The 18,061-nt window shown below is 38.8% G+C and overlaps 1 protein-coding gene across 1 annotated transcript in view; it reads right to left on the bottom strand.

Moving 5' to 3' along the window:
• Positions 1–1,308: 1,308 nt before the first annotated feature.
• Positions 1,309–18,061, bottom strand: part of LOC124615304 (laminin subunit alpha-1-like) — a 48,862-nt gene continuing 32,109 nt past the window's right edge. The window contains exons 4-5 of the mRNA XM_047143092.1: positions 2,111–2,339; positions 1,309–2,025 (exon numbers count right to left, since the gene is read on the bottom strand). Coding sequence (XP_046999048.1) covers positions 1,880–2,025; positions 2,111–2,339 — 375 coding nt within the window. The 3' untranslated portion in view covers positions 1,309–1,879. The remainder of the gene's footprint in view (positions 2,026–2,110; positions 2,340–18,061) is intronic.

Raw genomic sequence — 18,061 nt, 5'->3', positions numbered from 1 at the left:
TATTAGACTGGATATGTAGTTTTTCTTTCCCAGTTGAAAATGACTTCGTATAAACAGAAGCCATTGTGACATTCTGTTGTTAAAGGTTAATAAAATTAACTCTTAGAAGCCCAGTTACTCTGCCTCAGGAACGAGAAGTAAGAAATATAAAAAGAACTTAATGCTTTTAATAGTTAGTAATTTCTTTTCAGGATTCACCATTTATTTGTTTTAGCAAATTATATGTGTGAATTCAAATATGCAATACAACAATTTTTCACTGTTAATTACAATAATAATGTACATACAACAGTAATTTGTGAATTATGGTACTGCAAGTAAATGACAGTGAGGACCAGCATAGGTTAAGCATTCATTTCATCATTATCTAATTTTGCTTCTCTTAATGTCAATGATCAATACAGCCTTTCTAGGCCAACCATTTTGTACAGTCAAATGAAAATTTTCTGTAGATATCATAATTTTAGTATCTTAAATCCCTTAAAAGGATAACTGAACTAGTATGCGAGTGCATAACTCAAAATCTGTGTTATAAATCTGTCACTTCAACCTTGATGACTCACAGTCACTCAATTGAATGTTTCATATTATAAATGAGTTACATACATCTGTACAAACAGTTGATTAAACCAATATGATGCCAAAGACCTACAGGGCTCAAAACCCTTTACATGCTAGTAATTTATCTATAAATTTCCAAAATAATTTTTTATCTGATCATACTTCATTTCAGCTGCCTAGTGATGAGTTAATGAGGTGCTATCTTATATAATGAGGTCACATATAACAAAACAAAATATAGCTTAGCAGTCACAGTTAAACGACTATACAGGAAGAAAAAGTGAAATGTGTGACTTGGATGAGTGGCACTAAATGATTTACTTTCTCTACAACACATAAGAGACACGAATAAAGACAAATAAAAAGCCATATCACTCAATTATTGTCATATAATCACACATTGTACTGCAGGGACTGGATTTTCTCCATATGTGAGTTATTAGCATAATTAACATTTGAATCTTTTTCATAGAAAGTCTGACCACATTTTCCTGGGATTATACATGATCCCTGCCTTTATCGTGTGCAGCAGACATGTTTTGAGAAGGTATCTTTTGCCCCTAAGATTTGAGAGTCACTCTTTACTTTTCTCTGATTACCAATTTTACAAGTATAATTTCTGATCCAACTTTTTTTTTTTTTTTTTTTTTTTTTTTTTTTTTTTTTTTTTTTTTTTTGTGGTTGCAACATGTTACATTTAACTTTTAACTTCGTTAATGTACAGAAAACAAATACATGAAAACACACACTTACACACACACACACACACAAACCAATATATACAAGTTATGTTTCACAAATAAATACATGATCATTGAGTAATGCTTTCTCACTATTGTACGTATCAAAAATATATACTAATTTACACAGTCAATGCTAAAATTATTGATAAATTAATACTGATTTTCACCATCCACAACCTTAATTACTACAGTACTTTAATGCAACAAAATTGAGCCAAATATGAATTCTTGATTGGCACTTTAAACACTATTATTACAATGGAAAAACCTAGTGTAACAAATGAATCTACTGTTAAGAATAAATTATTACATTCTTTCAAGACAACAAATAAGTTAATAACAACAAAAATTGGAATTCATCACCATTCATTATTTTCAATTGCTCAGTATGTTTAAGACATACCTTTGATCAACTGAAATGTCATTCACACCACTTTCTCACAGGAATTACTTATGGCAGTGTTATAATATCAGTCTTCTGTTGCTTTTCCCATTCTCTTTTGAGTAAGAGGCATTGCAGTGGGAACACTAAAACATAGTTATGGCAAGTTAAGTTGACATTTGTAAACTATACTTTATGAACTGATTGGGCAAGAGTTAAGTAGAATATTATGCAAGGATGCCATGTCAGTCCAGTCTCTCCTAATGTTCCCAATTTTCACATTTCTGATGCAACCTTTAAAGCTGTCTCTTGTCTCCAAAATAGTACCAGATCCATTATCTGTAAAAGAGCAGTTAAATATTTAATTTAACCACTGAGCCTTATAGTATTGTAAGTAAATATCTCAGACTCAAATTTTACTTACCTGGTAATCCACCAATGTACAGTGGTATACCAACACTGGCCTTTATAAATGAACCATTTCCGGAAAGGCCATATTTGTTTGGTAACTGGTCAACTTTAAGAGCAAGTTCATCTTTTGTAAAAAATGCTGTAATCCTATGCCATTTATTATCGCAGATTGTATACTGTGATGGAAATTCTTGTTCTACACGAAAAGGTTTCCTGTCTCCCATATCAACTTTCATTATGACCTGTAAATAGACACAGTCATATAAAAAGAGACATTTTAGAGAAATATTTCAACATATGACATTACCATTCATTGAGAAATGAGTTGTATTCTTGTGGGGATGGTAGGAAGATATTGGTGTTTAGAAGAAAATGATGATTGTCATTGTCTATTAATGGTAAAAGAAAAGGGTAAATCTCTTTTAAATCTGAAAGTTAGTCTGAACATTATGGTGCTCTAATTGGCATGGACCTGTCTGCCTCCAACATTTGAACTGCACTTACCTAGCTAGTTACTAAGTGACCAATAGTTCATTATGGACTCTCCAGAAGTGAAAGAAGCAATAAGTGATAGAAACAATCCTAGGACTAACGGGCTTGAAACCTGGACACCATTGCTCAAATTCCTTTATGGCCTTACAATGAAGTTGTGTTATGTTTGATGACAGAATTTCTTTGCTTCATACAAGATTATTCAACAGCATGTTCTATATGATGGATATTTAGAGCTTTTAACAAATACATAGTTAACTGTGGCTTTATTATCCTTACAATATATTTTCTGTTCAACTTAGAGCATTCCATGATCTAATAGATTGTAAAGTTTCAACAAACAAGTGTGTAAAAAATCAACTGGAGATGAATTTTTGAATTCCAAAACAAGTCAGAGTCCAGCTTTAAATAAATATTTACAGCAAATTAGAAGTTTTTTAAAGGTTTTAATGTATTATGTATCTCAGAAATTTTCAAACTGGGACTGGTTGCCAATAATGACACAATGTATAAAGGGGCAAATACACTGTGATACACTGTGAGGCTGTTACCAGTGTGGCTTAGTAACCTTCTACCAGTAATGTGAAATACAACACGACAGATTATCTTTGACAATGTTCACTACACACCGTCACATAGAATTATTGGGTGTATAAGTGTAAGATTGCTCTGAAACATTACATGGAAGACTATAATGCATGAAAATGAAGGGGGTACATCTAGGAGAATTTTATACAATTATAACGTAAAATGTATCACTCGAGGCATTTTTGTCCCAGCAGACTGTATCACAAGAGCACTGCAGCTCAATTGAGGTAAGAGATTGTAATGGGTGGAGTAGACAAGGGAAAAAAATGAAGCAGGGAGGGGCAGAAACAGTTGAAGGAAATGGCAGCTGGTGGCTAGAAGAGAAAGGTAGACTCCTCCTCCTGGCACTATCCCTCTTCCTCTCTTCCTCCATGTCACTGTGTGTGTGTGTGTGTGTGTGTGTGTGTGTGTGAAGCGCAGCATCAGATTAGAGAAGAACGAGGAAGGCAATCAACTGTGACTATTCAAAGGAACCATCGTGGCATTTGCCTTACGAAAATCTAGGGGAATCAGGGAAAATCTGAATCTGATGGATGGACAGTGATTTGCAATGTGAGTGTGCTGCCCAGTGCCCTCTTCACTTGGTGGTAATTTCTAAAAGCTTAGCAATGTTTTCAGTCATATTTGTGTGCATTTCAATTTCTGAATGCCTCTTTAGCCCTTTCATTATTCTTATTCCATCCAGGAGATTCCATCATCATATTTACACACTAGGAAGAAACTGACACTGTAAACCTGACATAGGAAATGAAACTACTATCCAATGCATCCACAGAAAAGTTAGTTTTATGTCGTGATGTTGCGTGAAGACATAAAAATAAATGTATAAATTGAAATCAAATCTATTTATTTCTGTATATATCTTTTGAAGTCCTGAAATCTTTATTGCAATTAAGCAGGATATTCATGGCACTGTTGTTGTTGTGGTCTTCAGTCCTGAGACTGGTTTGATGCAGCTCTCCATGCTGCTCTATCCTGTGCAAGCATCTTCATTTCCCAGTACCTACTGCAACCTACATCCTTCTGAATCTGCTTAGTGTATTCATCTCTTGGTCTCCCTCTATGATTTTTACCCTCCACGCTGCCCTCCAATGCTAAATTTGTGATCCCTTGATGCCTCAAAACATGTCCTACCAACCGATCCCTTCTTCTAGTCAAGTTGTGCCACAAACTTCTCTTCTCCCCAATCCTATTCAATACCTCCTCATTAGTTACGTGATCTACCCACCTTATCTTCAGCATTCTTATGTAGCACCACATTTCGAAAGCTTCTATTCTCTTCTTTTCCAAACTGGTTATCGTCCATGTTTCACTTCCATACATGGCTACACTCCACACAAATACTTTCAGAAACGACTTCCTGACACTTAAATCTATACTCGATGTTAACAAATTTCTCTTCTTCAGAAACGATTTCCTTGCCATTGCCAGTCTACATTTGATACCCTCTCTACCTCGACCATCATCAGTTATTTTGCTCCCCAAATAGCAAAACTCCTTCACTACTTTAAGTGTCTCATTTCCTAATCTAATCCCCTCAGCATCACCCGATTTAATTTGACTACATTCCATTATCCTCGTTTTGCTTTTGTTGATGTTCATCTTATATCCTCCTTTCAAGACACTGTCCATTCCATTCAACTGCTCTTCCATGTCCTTTGCTGTCTCTGACAGAATTACAATGCCATCGGCGAACCTCAAAGTTTTTACTTCTTCTCCATGAATTTTAATACCTACTCCGAATTTTTCTTTTGTTTCCTTTACTGCTTGCTCAATACACAGATTGAATAACATCGGGGAGAGGCTACAACCCTGTCTCACTCCTTTCCCAACCACTGCTTCCCTTTCATGCCCCTCGACTCTTATAACTGCCATCTGGTTTCTGTACAAATGGTAAATAGCCTTTCGCTCCCTGTATATTACCCCTGCCACCTTCAGAATTTGAAAGAGATTATTCCAGTTAACGTTGTCAAAAGCTTTCTCTAAGTCTACAAATGCTAGAAGCGTAGGTTTGTCTTTTCTTAATCTTTCTTCTAAGATAAGTCGTAAGGTTAGTATTGCCTCACGTGTTCCAACATTTCTACGGAATCCAAACTGATCTTCCCAGAGGTCTGCTTCTACCAGTTTTTCCATTCGTCTGTAAAGAATTCGCGTTAGTATTTTGCAGCTGTGACTTATTAAACTGATAGTTCGGTAATTTTCACATCTGTCAACACCTGCTTTCTTTGGGATTGGAATTATTATATTCTTCTTGAAGTCTGAGGGTATTTCGCCTGTCTCATACATCTTGCTCACCAGATGGTAGAGTTTTGTCATGACTGGTTCTCCCAAGGCCATCAGTAGTTCTAATGGAATGTTGTCTACTCCCGGGGCCTTGTTTCGACTCAGGTCTTTCAGTGCTCTGTCAAACTCTTCACGCAGTGTCTTATCTCCCATTTCATCTTCATCTACATCCTCTTCCATTTCCATATGGAATTCTTGGCACTATACTTGCAATAATTGGGTAAATGTTCAACGAGAAAAAAAGCTGATTCTCTCTATGTTAGTAACTAAGCTATACTAAACACCTGCTGCATGTCTCCCACTGCTAGATTTGACTTATTCATTGATTACAAATATACCTCAAGGGTGGTACTACAAAGTCAGACTCTTCTTTTGTGGTGATCAATCTGAGGACTGCATGGCAGAAATTAAGTTGGCAGCATATCTCCACTCTTAATGTGTTTCTGATTTCTTCTTCAGAAGTAAACTAAACAATCATTTTGAAAAGCCTCACAAAAAAGTCGACATTGTCTACTATAGTTCAATTCTTTTATCTTGGCGGTTTACGCATGCCTGCCCAGACGCGGGAGATTGCTGCATTGCCAGTTGTATGCGCCAAGAGAAGCAGCGCCATAGTATAGTTCGCAAACTTACGTTAAGGGGAGAGTGCGCAGTTTATAAAGTAAAGCCACCACGGACGCATTAACCCTTTTGCTGCTACAGAGACGTGATCCCCGCAATCTGCGATGTGCGCGATTTTGATATCATTGCACTGCTCGCCTGTGCAGACACATGGCGTTTCGACTGCTTTGACACACTTTATCATTCGATTTCACAAAAACTATTTGGCCCAAAAGTTTGATTTTTGCACATCTTCTTGACTGATACCTTCCCCCCATAAATGACTTAATTTTGTTTCGATGTTCAACGCAGTTATTGTGCAGCATTAGATGTAGTAAACCGTTGCACGAAATTTTGAAGAGTTTGCAGACGTGAAAGTCCATAGCGTATACTTTCTGTATGGTCAATTTTAGTTGCCACTAGAAATTTCAAAAAATTACATTCAAACGAAAAAATTCATGAAGTAAGACACTTCAATATTGTTTTTAAATAAAGAAAATATTAAGCACCAATCAAGGCTTCAACTCGGAACCTTTCACTTACCAGCCGAATTCCTTAACCGTTACACTAACGCAGCTCGTCATTCAATACGACTCCTGGAGGCTTCTAAAATGTCACGCAAGATACCGAAAAATATTGTTGGTATGACTATGAATTACTCACATTTCGTCGAAGTACAATAGGAAATAATTAATTACCGCTGTTGCAAAAATGCGGTTAGTGAGAATGATACAAACACCTTTCCTTGCTATCGCCTGAATTAGGGACGCTTATTGCTTGTTTGGTTTAATTAATTAATAGAATATGAAGCAATTGGTATAAAGAATTGCTTTTGTTCAATTACTTTATTTATGACTGAACGTTTCTAAAACTGACGACACTCGTCCGTGCTCTGCACTGCAGTCGAGCTCTGGCAACGTCGTTCTCTGTTCATTGACTGACTGTGTTTTGTGACGTCAGATGCGCAGAACGAACCTAAACTCGGCCGCCGTCATAAATGACGCGCACTTTAAGTTGTTTATATACATCATGAAATGAAATGCTCGTATAACACTTCATTGAGGCATGCCCAAAGTTACTTTTATGACTGAAGATTTCTCTCCATTAAGAAAGACATGCTGTGCCCTATTTGTTGGGAGCTGTTTGCTCCAGTTACAAAGTTGGTCTGTTATATTGCACACTCATATTTTATTCTTTATGCAAGAGTGTAGAATTGTACTGAATACCTTTTCGAAGTCAAATGACAGGTCAATGCTCCAGACTATCAACCACAACTAATGCTGGCCTTAAGCCCGTCTTACACAATGCGCCTGAACTGTGCAACATATGCACCAGCATCCCTAACGTGCATACCTGTAACTACGGCTGGTTCACTTCCAACTTATTACACAATTCATGCGAGATATACCTAGCACGCATGTGCAGCAGCAGACGAGACGCGCGAAAAGAAAATAGAACTGTCTGATGTCTTGTAAAGTCGTTCGTTCTATCGGTGGCAATTCAAGGGCGACTGTATGATATACTAGGGTGTCTTAAGTCCAAATTATTTCTGTGAGCTCAAGGTTCCTATTTAACAAGAAATTGTTTTTTACCATTATTGATTAAGTAATTGTTTTTCTCTTATGTAGGTTAGTACTGTTCTGAATTACACACTGAACAGTTTTATATTAAGACACTTGGTTGCACAGGTACATGTATTTCGAAATTTACATTTATACAGCATATTGCACATGGAGGATCCACTTGTTTTTGGAGCTATTGCCCTGGCAGTGACAGTAAATCTTTGGATTAGGTCAGAACTGTGACGAAAACGAAAAGTCAGACGTCGTTGGGTTCGACCTTGGGTGAAAAGAAGGGATGAAGACAGGGGAATATATTCACTGTTAATGAAAGAACTGAGGCCCGAAGATCCACAGGTATTTTTGAAATTAATTAGGATGGACATGGCCTATTTCGAGAAGCTGGTGTATGTGATAGAAGACAGATTTGGCAAGTGTGACACAGTCATGAGGGAGGCTATCTCACATTCCTGAAAGAAAAATTAAGTCATATGTTTACACGTTTTGTGATTGTATCAGCCTAGATCACTGACAAAGTACCGGTAAACGCCCTGCTATGTTGCAGGCTGGTTGCAGCATTACGTTTCCTGGCAAATGGGGACTCTTTTAAGAACCTGGCTTTTAGCCACAGAATAGCACAGCTCACCAATTCAAACATTGTTGTGGATGTATGCAATGCAATTTGCAGCACTTGAAAGGACCAATACTTAAAGGTGCACTTGTGTTATTTGTCCAAGTTTTGAATAAACAGTATAGAAATAATGCTTTCACAAACAGCTAGCATAAAAGAAAGTCTACTGGCAAAAAAATGTAAAAATGTTTTTTCTCTGCATTTATGAAAACCTACTTACTGAAAAAAACACTCCGAAAATCCCCAACACGAAAATCTGAAATGAGCTACTAGCCTCCAAGCAGTAAGCAAATAATAAGCAGAAAACACTGCAGTAGCCCCTTCTGCGCATGCGCGGATTCTCACTGCCTAGTGCACGTGCGTGGACTGACAGCAGTTTAGAACTGTCTCTATTCTGGCATTTGGATAATGTGTCTGCTAATTTTCGTAGTTTCACCTGTTCACCCGCTAGAGGGCTGTCGCAGTAGAAGGGTACCATTTGCATCAGATCGTTGTGTAATACCTGCTATAGTGGCCCAACATAGCATCCGGCAGTCACGCAATCCCATGAGGAAAGTGCAGATGGGCATGTGAGTCAGGCAACAAATCCAAAAGACTCTGTAACTGGCACACATGCCAAAGTTCCTCTGGACTGCACCCTTAACGGGTGTCACCCAGTGCATGGCGAGAAAAAAACACAGAGGATCATCAGCAGATGAGGCAGACATGAATTTTTTCATTTAGGTCTTGAAAACGTGCATGGAGTGCTCACCTTGGGGTTAGTAGGCAGGTGAAATGGGGTGGTAGTCAGATGCTGGGTACCACTGCGAATGCAAAAATTGTCAAGCTCCTGTGATACAAATTGCTGACCTTTATCTGATATGAGGGTCCAGGAGGGAGGTGGGAGGAATGTTGACAGAAAAAATGATGCAAAACACTTAAACAGCAGCTGTTGATGTTGTGGAAGACAGTTCGACAACACACTGGAAAGTGGACAATGCATCAACTACAAACATCTACATGCTTTTCCAAAAGGGACCTACTGAGTTGGTGTGGACTGCGTTCCAAGGGGGCTCCAGGACTGGCCAAGGGGAAAACTGATATGGCAGTGTGGCCTGGTTCTGTGCACAGGACGTGCAAGGCCTCACAGGATGTTCAGTATCACTACCAATCGCTGGCCAGTATACACGATGCCATGTCGAAGCCATCATACAAGACATACCACAATGTTATGCATGCAGCAGCTGGAGTATGCACGGACGTAATGCTGACAGGATGATCACTTAACAGCTTAGCTCTTCCATGGCAGTCATGAGGACTTTCTGGACCACAGAGGCTGTCAAGGAGGAGGAAAATCGTACATAATGCTGACTCCGTTCCCGAAGGAATGCGTTTGAATCATCCAATCTCAATTGCTGAAATGATTTTCTGAAAAAAGTAGGTCTTCTGCCACGGCAGCCACAACCTTCCATGCCATCAAAGGAAAACTGAGCAATGTCTGCAGCAAGATATTGTCCAATGTGAAAACAAGAGCCTTCTGTCTGCTGAACTCCAGCTCTGGTCCCACTGACAACTGTGACAATGCATCTGCATGAGTATGTTGTGTGGTGGACTGCTAACTAATGGTATAACAGTAATTACTGAGAAAGAGTGCTGATCTCTCTGCAATTGGTGGGCATTGCTTCTGATGGCTGCGAACAAGGGCCAAATAAGAAGACTTGTGGTCGGTGCTGGGTTGGACCTTCGCTCCATACAATAAAAAATGAAACTTTTTAATGTTGAAAACAAAAGCAATGTAGGACTACTTCATTTTTCATCTGTGAATAATTATGTTGCTTTGCTGGAAGAGTCTTCAATGCATAGGAAAGAGAGGCACAGTGCCATCCATGTTCTGTTGTGACAGGACGGCAATGAGAATACTGGACCTCAGTAATTTTTGCCAATTTCTTCGCCAACTGCAGACCTGGATACCAGTCTGTGACACATTGCATGTTAACCATCTGTTTAAAATCACTGCAGTGGCACAGAGCACCTTCTGTATTCTGAATCACCACCAAAGAAGTGATCCACTGGGTCAATGAAACAGGAGAAACAACACCAAGGTCCTGCCAATGCTGCAACTTGGCCTTGACATTGTCGCTTATGGTGAAAGTGATGGGGCAGCGGTGACAAAATTTAGGTACTGCAGATGGTACAAAGGAGGCATGGCCCTCAAAAAAATTTCTGCCTGCCCCAAAGCATTTTCAAACAGCTGGTCACGTGACCACATTAGTAAGTCTCAAGTTTGAAAAGAGACCAACTGAAACACTAAATGTACTTTTTCTAGTACATGGAAGCCAAAAACTGAAAAGGCATCTAAAATAAAAAAAACATTTTGCACCAACAGCAAATTGGTCACTAATGATGCAATTTAGCATTCCACATTTGTATAATACGTTGAGATGGTGAACTGCCTCCTCAAAGGAATATACAGTTTACTATAAGACAGGACTTGATGAAGTGGCCTTGCAATGCAGGACAGCCCAGGAGACTGCCCATATCTAAGTTAATCATGCTGACTATTGCTCCCATATCCACCTGGAAGTCAACTAATTGCCCATCCATGAGCAATGTTAGTAGAATACCCTGGGGTGATGCTGAGGGGCATTGGAGATGGGCTGCCAACTGTCAAAAGCTGATGCTACGTAGCCTACTTAGAGTATGCCATACACATGGTGTCTACATATGGGCAGTCCAGTCTAAGATGCAACAAATGGCAATCTAGGCAGGACCGCCAACTTGTCGATTGAGCAGAAAAAGATGCAGGAGAGCAATGGTGAGAATTCAGAAAACATCACAAGTAGGGACTATAACTCTTTGACTTACATATACCTGCTGGGCATGTCGCAGGCAAAGGCAGGGAGTGCTGTCATGTCATCACACTCAAATCGTCAAAGGTGGCAACAGGTGGCAGCACAGCAGAAGGCACGGTTGTTTGGTCAGCCCCATGGGGTGCCACGGGCAGTTTACCACGTGTATCTAACTCTGTCACCTCCCACTTGTCAGAAAATACACTCCTTGCTGCTGCCTTTGTGATGTGATTCATCAATCTGGGCATCTTTGGCTAAAGAAGGGCCTGACAAGCCAATGCCCTAGTGTGGACCTTGGGGTCAGGTGCTAATTGGACAATCACATACCTAGTTAGTGAGTACGCATATGAGATAGGACGTTCAGAGCTCACAAACCAACACTTGCATGATAGACTTGGCAGGTCAGCAATCTAGGTTGCATATGACTACCTGGGACACTTGTAGAGCTGGATAAACTGTAACTGTGACACCACCACATGGGTTTGATAAAAGTACTGTGTGAGCAACTGATAGAGTTCCTCAAAATTAAGTTTCTTGAGCTCAGTGGAGGGTTTCAAATTTTGCAAGATTTTGTACAATCCCGTTACTGCTGGACAATAACAAGGTGGCCCTATCCGTTGGATTCATGATACACCTTACTTGGCAGTGCAATAAGAACCAGGCCGGCCGCTGTGGCTGAGCGGTTGTAGGCGCTTCAGTCCAGAACCACGCTGCTGCTATGGTCGCGGGTTCGAATCCTGCCTCGTGCATGGATATGTGTGATGCCCTTAGGATAGTTAAGTTTAAGTAGTTCTAAGTCTAGGGTACTGATGACCTCAGATGTTAAGTCCCATAGTGCTTAGAACCATTTTTTGAATAAGAACCAGAGCAGGTAATTCTCTCACATTTCCACAGACATGTTGAAGGTGGCGAATGGCATTGGAGGTGGTGGGCAAGAAGGTTTCTCTGCAGACATCTGGCCTACCAGCAGAGTGGAGTAGGAGCAGAGCAATTTCACATTCTGTTTGAGCAGTTCCTGTATCTGCTCCTGCTGAAGCTTTTTTTGCTGCTCCTGGAGGCACAACTGCTCCTGACAGAATTGCAAAAACGCGTGGTCCATGGAGGTCACAAATTAACACTGTGAAAAAAGGTGCCACACACATAAAAATATCCTATGTCACAAGGCCTGTATCTGCACGGGTATGACAATATCATGAAACTGTCACTCTCACTGTCAGCACTATATACTAGCTGACAGCGGCTCAACTACAAAACTAGGAAGCTGAACCCCTGAAGAGAGAATGAAACTCAATGTGCGAATTAGTCTATGGGGAGCAGAGAGTCTGACTGCAGCACAGAGAAAACCATAAAAGTGACTGGCATAAACAACTGAACCACTAAACAGAGCATGGCACAAGGCAACAAGTGGGTCCACAGCAGAAGAAATCTCTGTAAGAACCTATGGACCCAGACTTATCGCCACCAACAGTACACAGGCAATGCTTCATGTGCCCTCTCGTGACAACATACATGCTAATCTGCTGCATGACCCACACCAGCTCATGTGTGTCCGTACAGATATTCGCTGGTGAGGGTACTAAAGAAAGAATGAACATCTGTTGGAAGTAAGTCAACAGAAGAAGTGACTGTCATTTACTCAAAAACTTTTTCTACAATCATTATTTGTGAATAACAAGGTGCCAGCCTGTAAATGATGAACTTCAGCAAAGTATACCTTCCTTCATGGACAACTTGCAAAACCCGAAAAGTTACAGAGGACAGTATATGTAAAAGTCTGTTTGCCAATATTTAATTGCTATTTACAGATGCAATCCTTCCATTCTGATATACCATTTAGGTTTTCTTTATTTTTGGCAGCAATCAACAAAATTTTTGATATACATAAGGAAAATGATGTATTTAAAGAATGTTTTCTTACGGCCAATACACAGACACACTGCCTGAAAGTCAATGGTAGATATGTACAGCTCCATAGTTATCTACGATTCTTTGAATGATTATCTCATTCTGTGGCTCTTTGCTATAACAGCCACCTGCATGTGCTTCCCCAGTACCATATTATACTGCTCAGTTTCCACCTTTTATTCATCAGAGGTATGTTAACATGAGAGAATAACCACTTTACCACTCCCTACAATGTAAATGCTCAATTTACTAATCATCCAAAAGATATCCTGATTTTTGAATAACTAGTCATCCAAATTTCTTTCTGCATTCCCCATGCACTTTTTACTATCCAGTAACAAACCACAGCTGATATAGATTGTTTTTATTAGCAAGAGACAGGACAAGGAGCTATTGTCATTTTGGAAATTTAAAGAAAAGTGGCCTCAGCATCAGGCAGATTATAGAAACGTGAGGAATTCATGCTACACATAATTCTTGAAAGTATAAAGCAGATAGGAAAAGAGAGAATGTATTTCAACATCTCAGAGAGTCATGTTAAACATTGCTACTGTGCAGGGGAGGGGAGAGGGATGATACAACAGGGATGTTTCCAGAAAAGACACTCATTAGTTAATCATCTTCAAAAGATCCCACAATGAAGGACAGTCTTCTGGGTTCCTGCATATCTCATCAAAAAGGAGAATCTCCTGGAATGTGGAAGGATTTACAGTGTATATTAACAGAAAACAAGCAACTCATAAAAACTTAATTTGTACACATATTAATAATATATCACTATACTACTTAGTGCTATTCTAGCTTGAGCCAGCTAAATTTAACATCGTAAATTAGAAAGAAAACCACTAACTTGAAATAAATAAATAAGAATAAAAAAGGCTAGTGCTTCCTCAGTAATATTAAATATCTGCTGTTCATTTCCACATGGTAGATTAATATATTTTTATTATGAGTACGTTGGTACTTTTTGAAGAACAGAGTTTCCTACATTTATAACAACATAGGTCTGTTTATAATAAACAACCCTTAACCATTCAGTTGTACAATGAACACACCCTCTTGTCATGTAGCTAGTAAGAGGAATTTTCTATCATCGAATTTAGATAATCAGATGGTTTATAGATGTGCATAACGAGGCATGTATTTAATTTTCTTTGGAATTGTCCATGATTCCCAATGCTTTTTGTTGGATGGGAGCTTGTTGAACACTTTTGAACTAGAGTACATAACTCCACTCTGAACTTAAGATATGAATGCATAGCCTACATGAAAATTATTTTTATGTTTAATGTGACTCTGTATCACAGTTCAGTTGAGACTGATTTTTATTGCCAGCAACAAAATTTTGCCTTCTTCCTGGTATTGCAGTCATGATTCATGAAAGTATACGGGATGGATCTCGGGCCACACATGGTCAAATACCTGTTGTCATAGGTAGGAAAAGTAGGTCTGTTTTAGGATAAATTCAGATAACAGGTTCCCCTGCCTAAAGATTACTCCAGCACTTTAAAAAATACTGAAAAAATCACTCACAAGACAGATTAAACACCTCAAATATTACATATATCAGATGTCATAAAGAAAAACAAACTATTGGAAAGAGTAACATGGGGCATTTCACAGACCTAACAATCCTCCATCAAAACATGCAATCAATAAAAAATAAAATACAACAATTAGAAGTTGAGCTCCAATCTTTGAACTGCACAGTAGTTTGTATTACTGAGCACTGGTGTAGCGACACAGAAATCCAACATGTAGTATTATCATTGCATGAAAAGGCAAACTCTTACTGCAGAACTACTGCAAGGGGTGGAGGATCATGAATCTATATCAGAAAAGCAACGCAGTTCAAATCAAGATATGACCTCAGTACCATAAGTGAAGACAAACACTTTGAAATATCAGCTATTGAATTAACAGGGCTTGATATCACCAAGAAATTAATCATTTTTTGTGTGTATAGAACTCCCAGTGGAAGTGTGGACACTTTTTTCAATAAGTTAACAGAAGTTCCAGATAAAGTCTCAAGTACAAAGGTCAACATAATTCTGTGTGCAGACATTAACATCAAGACTAACATCACAAATGAATCCAGCAGCACCATCATAAACATCCTTCAAAGTTTTGGCATGTCCCTATTGGTCAATAGTGCAACAAGAGTTACTGCAATAACTTCATCAGTAATTGACCATGTGGCCACAAATATGGACAGGGAAAAATGTGATGTAGCTGTAAAAGATCTTGGACTATCAGACCATCTCTGCCAAATAACATCAGTAAAGTCAGGCATCGAATCATTCCCTGAACTACAAGACTACAAACGACATCTATCAGAAATCAAAATAAAAGATTTTTCCAAAGAACTAGAAAAACAAAGCTGGGATGAAGTGTATACGGAAACCAATGTGAATATGAAATTCTCTAAATTCTGCACATTGTTGAACTTTGAAAAGGCATTTCCAAAAGTATGCATGTCTGTATCAACATCTCACAAAACAGATGGATAACAGCAGGTATTAAGAAGTTCTCTTAATCACTTAACCACCTCAGTTCCAAGAAAAAGATTTGCAATGATCCAGAATTCTTAAATTTATATCACAGATACAAAAAGATCTATAGGAAGGTGCTGATTGCTGCAAAAAGGTCATTTAATAACAAAATCATATATAATACAGAGAATAAAAGCAAAGCAGTCTGGGATGTTATAAAAAAGGAAACAGGGAGAGGAAAACAAACGCAGAATAACGTACTGCTAAGGGAGGGGGATAAAGTAATCAATTATCCACAGCACTTAGCAAACTATGTAAACGAGCATTTTTCAAGTATTGCAGAGAAGTTACAGCAAAAATTAAATGTAGATGGCACATCTATAGATTGTGTAACAGATGCAAAATTTCTAGGAATGAATATTGGTTCCCAGTTGAAGTGGTGTGAACACACAAAGGTACTTGCAAACAGAATGTCATCAGCATGTTATGCACTTAGAATCCTATCATCAGTGCGTAACATGCAGTGTCTTATAGTTACATATTATTCATATTTACACTCAATTCTTAGCTATGGCATTCTTTTTCCGGGAACAAATGCACACAATGTGGCATTACATTATTTAATAAGTTATTTGAAAAAAAGTATTGTATACCAGGAGTAAATCTAATGTTTGTCTCTAATGAGAAGTCTGTAAATATATGCGTATACGAATTAGCTTATTTTAAATTGATCTAAATTTGTAAATACTTTGACATGTCCTACATCCTTGTAAAAAGAGATCTACAAATGAATAAAGCTACTACTACAACTACTACTACTGTGACAAGAAGCTTCATCACAGTTACTGACAAAAAGTACACACATATAAGTGAACAGATTTACAAGTTAGTAGCCAACCTACTAAGGACAATGTGACAGTGCTCCCTAGAACTAGTTTTATAAATCATACACTATTTTTGTATTCTCTTTTACATGTTGGTAATGTGAGAAATAAGACCCCAGATGAGAAGGCCATATGAGACACGTGACTGGAAGAGTTCGAAAGTATCGAGACTCATGAAATCTCTTTGCAGATAAGGCTGACATGTTCTTAGAAGATGCTGTTTTTCCCATGGATTGCGGATTAGCTTATTTGATGAGGAACGGTGTAGTGCAGATTCAGGTGATTTCTGTGTAATATTACCTGGAGCAGAACTGTCCTGATGTGAGGTAAGTAGAATTGTGTCATTAGCATACACATATAGCTGTCTGATCTATGTGATGAGATAGGTCAATGACAGCAATGATGAAAATGAAGAGCGCATGGAAAGCGCTAATTTCTGTACACAGGACACCGTTCCAAAGTTAAGTGCATTATGGAGCCCCTATGGGAAATAGTGCCAAGGGCTGCAAAGAAATCCAGTGTGCACTCCACATGTCTGCCACGTTGTCTCATCTTAGATATGGAGGAGGCCCTGTCTGCAGCTAGCAAGCATACACGGTTCAGTCATTGGCAAGATGTAGCTCATGTCAGCACCAGTGACAATGTTGCTTGGGTGTGAGGCCAGCCTCAGCTCCAGGTGCAAGCACAGTTCACAATTTGCAGAATCATTCCCACAACTGATTGGGGTTCTTTGGTTTGGAGCCAAGTGGAGGGTCTCAAACAAAGGCTCTACCAATCATTGATGGTCTTGGCTCCATACTTCTGGACCTGTGTTGTATGGTGGATAATTGTAAGACAGTCCTTGATAGGCTAGGGGTGCTCTACACAAAAGAAGCAGCAACTCATGTAGCAGAGCAGTTGTGAAGTGCCCATGGGAGTTTTTTAGGCTAGGTGGTAGTTTGAAGTCCTCTGATCAAGCATCACCAGTCAGTATGCAGAGAGCAAACTAAAACTGCATAGGAAGTAAAGACACTTTGAATGTCAAAATTGTAATAGTGAACTGTCAAAATATTTGTAACAAGGTTCCTGAATTTACTGCCCACCAGGAAAGTTGTCATGCCCAAATTACTCTTGGAACCGAGAGATGGCTGAAACCTGAAGTAGAAAGCTCTGAAATATTTTACAAGGCGTGGACCATACATCAAAAAGACATATTGACAAAAATAAAGAGTCTATTAAAGTAAAAACTAAGTCTGACTGTGACGTTACCTGGACACATGTGAAAGGTCTAGGCAATCTCAAATTAATTACTAGATGTTAGTACCAGCCACCTGATTCTGCCATGACAGTTTTAGAATCATTCAAAGACAGTCTACACTCCACAGTGCGGAATAACTCAAGATCACATAATACTGGTTGACTCATTGCCGGTAGTACGGGCATAAAGTCGTGAAGTAGTTTTGAACACATTTTCCAAAACCTGTCTTGAGCAATTAGTTTAACAGCACACTTGCAATGGAAGTATTTTAGACCTTGTAGCAACAAAGAGGGATTGCTCGAAGAGAATTTTTACTAGAAACAGCAGACAAGTTGTTGTTAGCATCCCACTAAGAAAATGAGTGGACATCATTTAGCTCCAGTATGATGGACATAGAGAAATTATGGACAAAGATTAAATGGACTGTAAATCAAGCTCAGGAGAAGTATGTGCTGAAAAAGTGGA

This window comes from Schistocerca americana, chromosome 5 (genome assembly GCF_021461395.2).
Source record: "Schistocerca americana isolate TAMUIC-IGC-003095 chromosome 5, iqSchAmer2.1, whole genome shotgun sequence".
In the NCBI taxonomy this organism is placed as follows: domain Eukaryota; kingdom Metazoa; phylum Arthropoda; class Insecta; order Orthoptera; family Acrididae; genus Schistocerca; species Schistocerca americana.
Note: the sequence above shows the minus strand (reverse complement) of the source record. Positions and strands in the feature narration are given on the sequence as shown.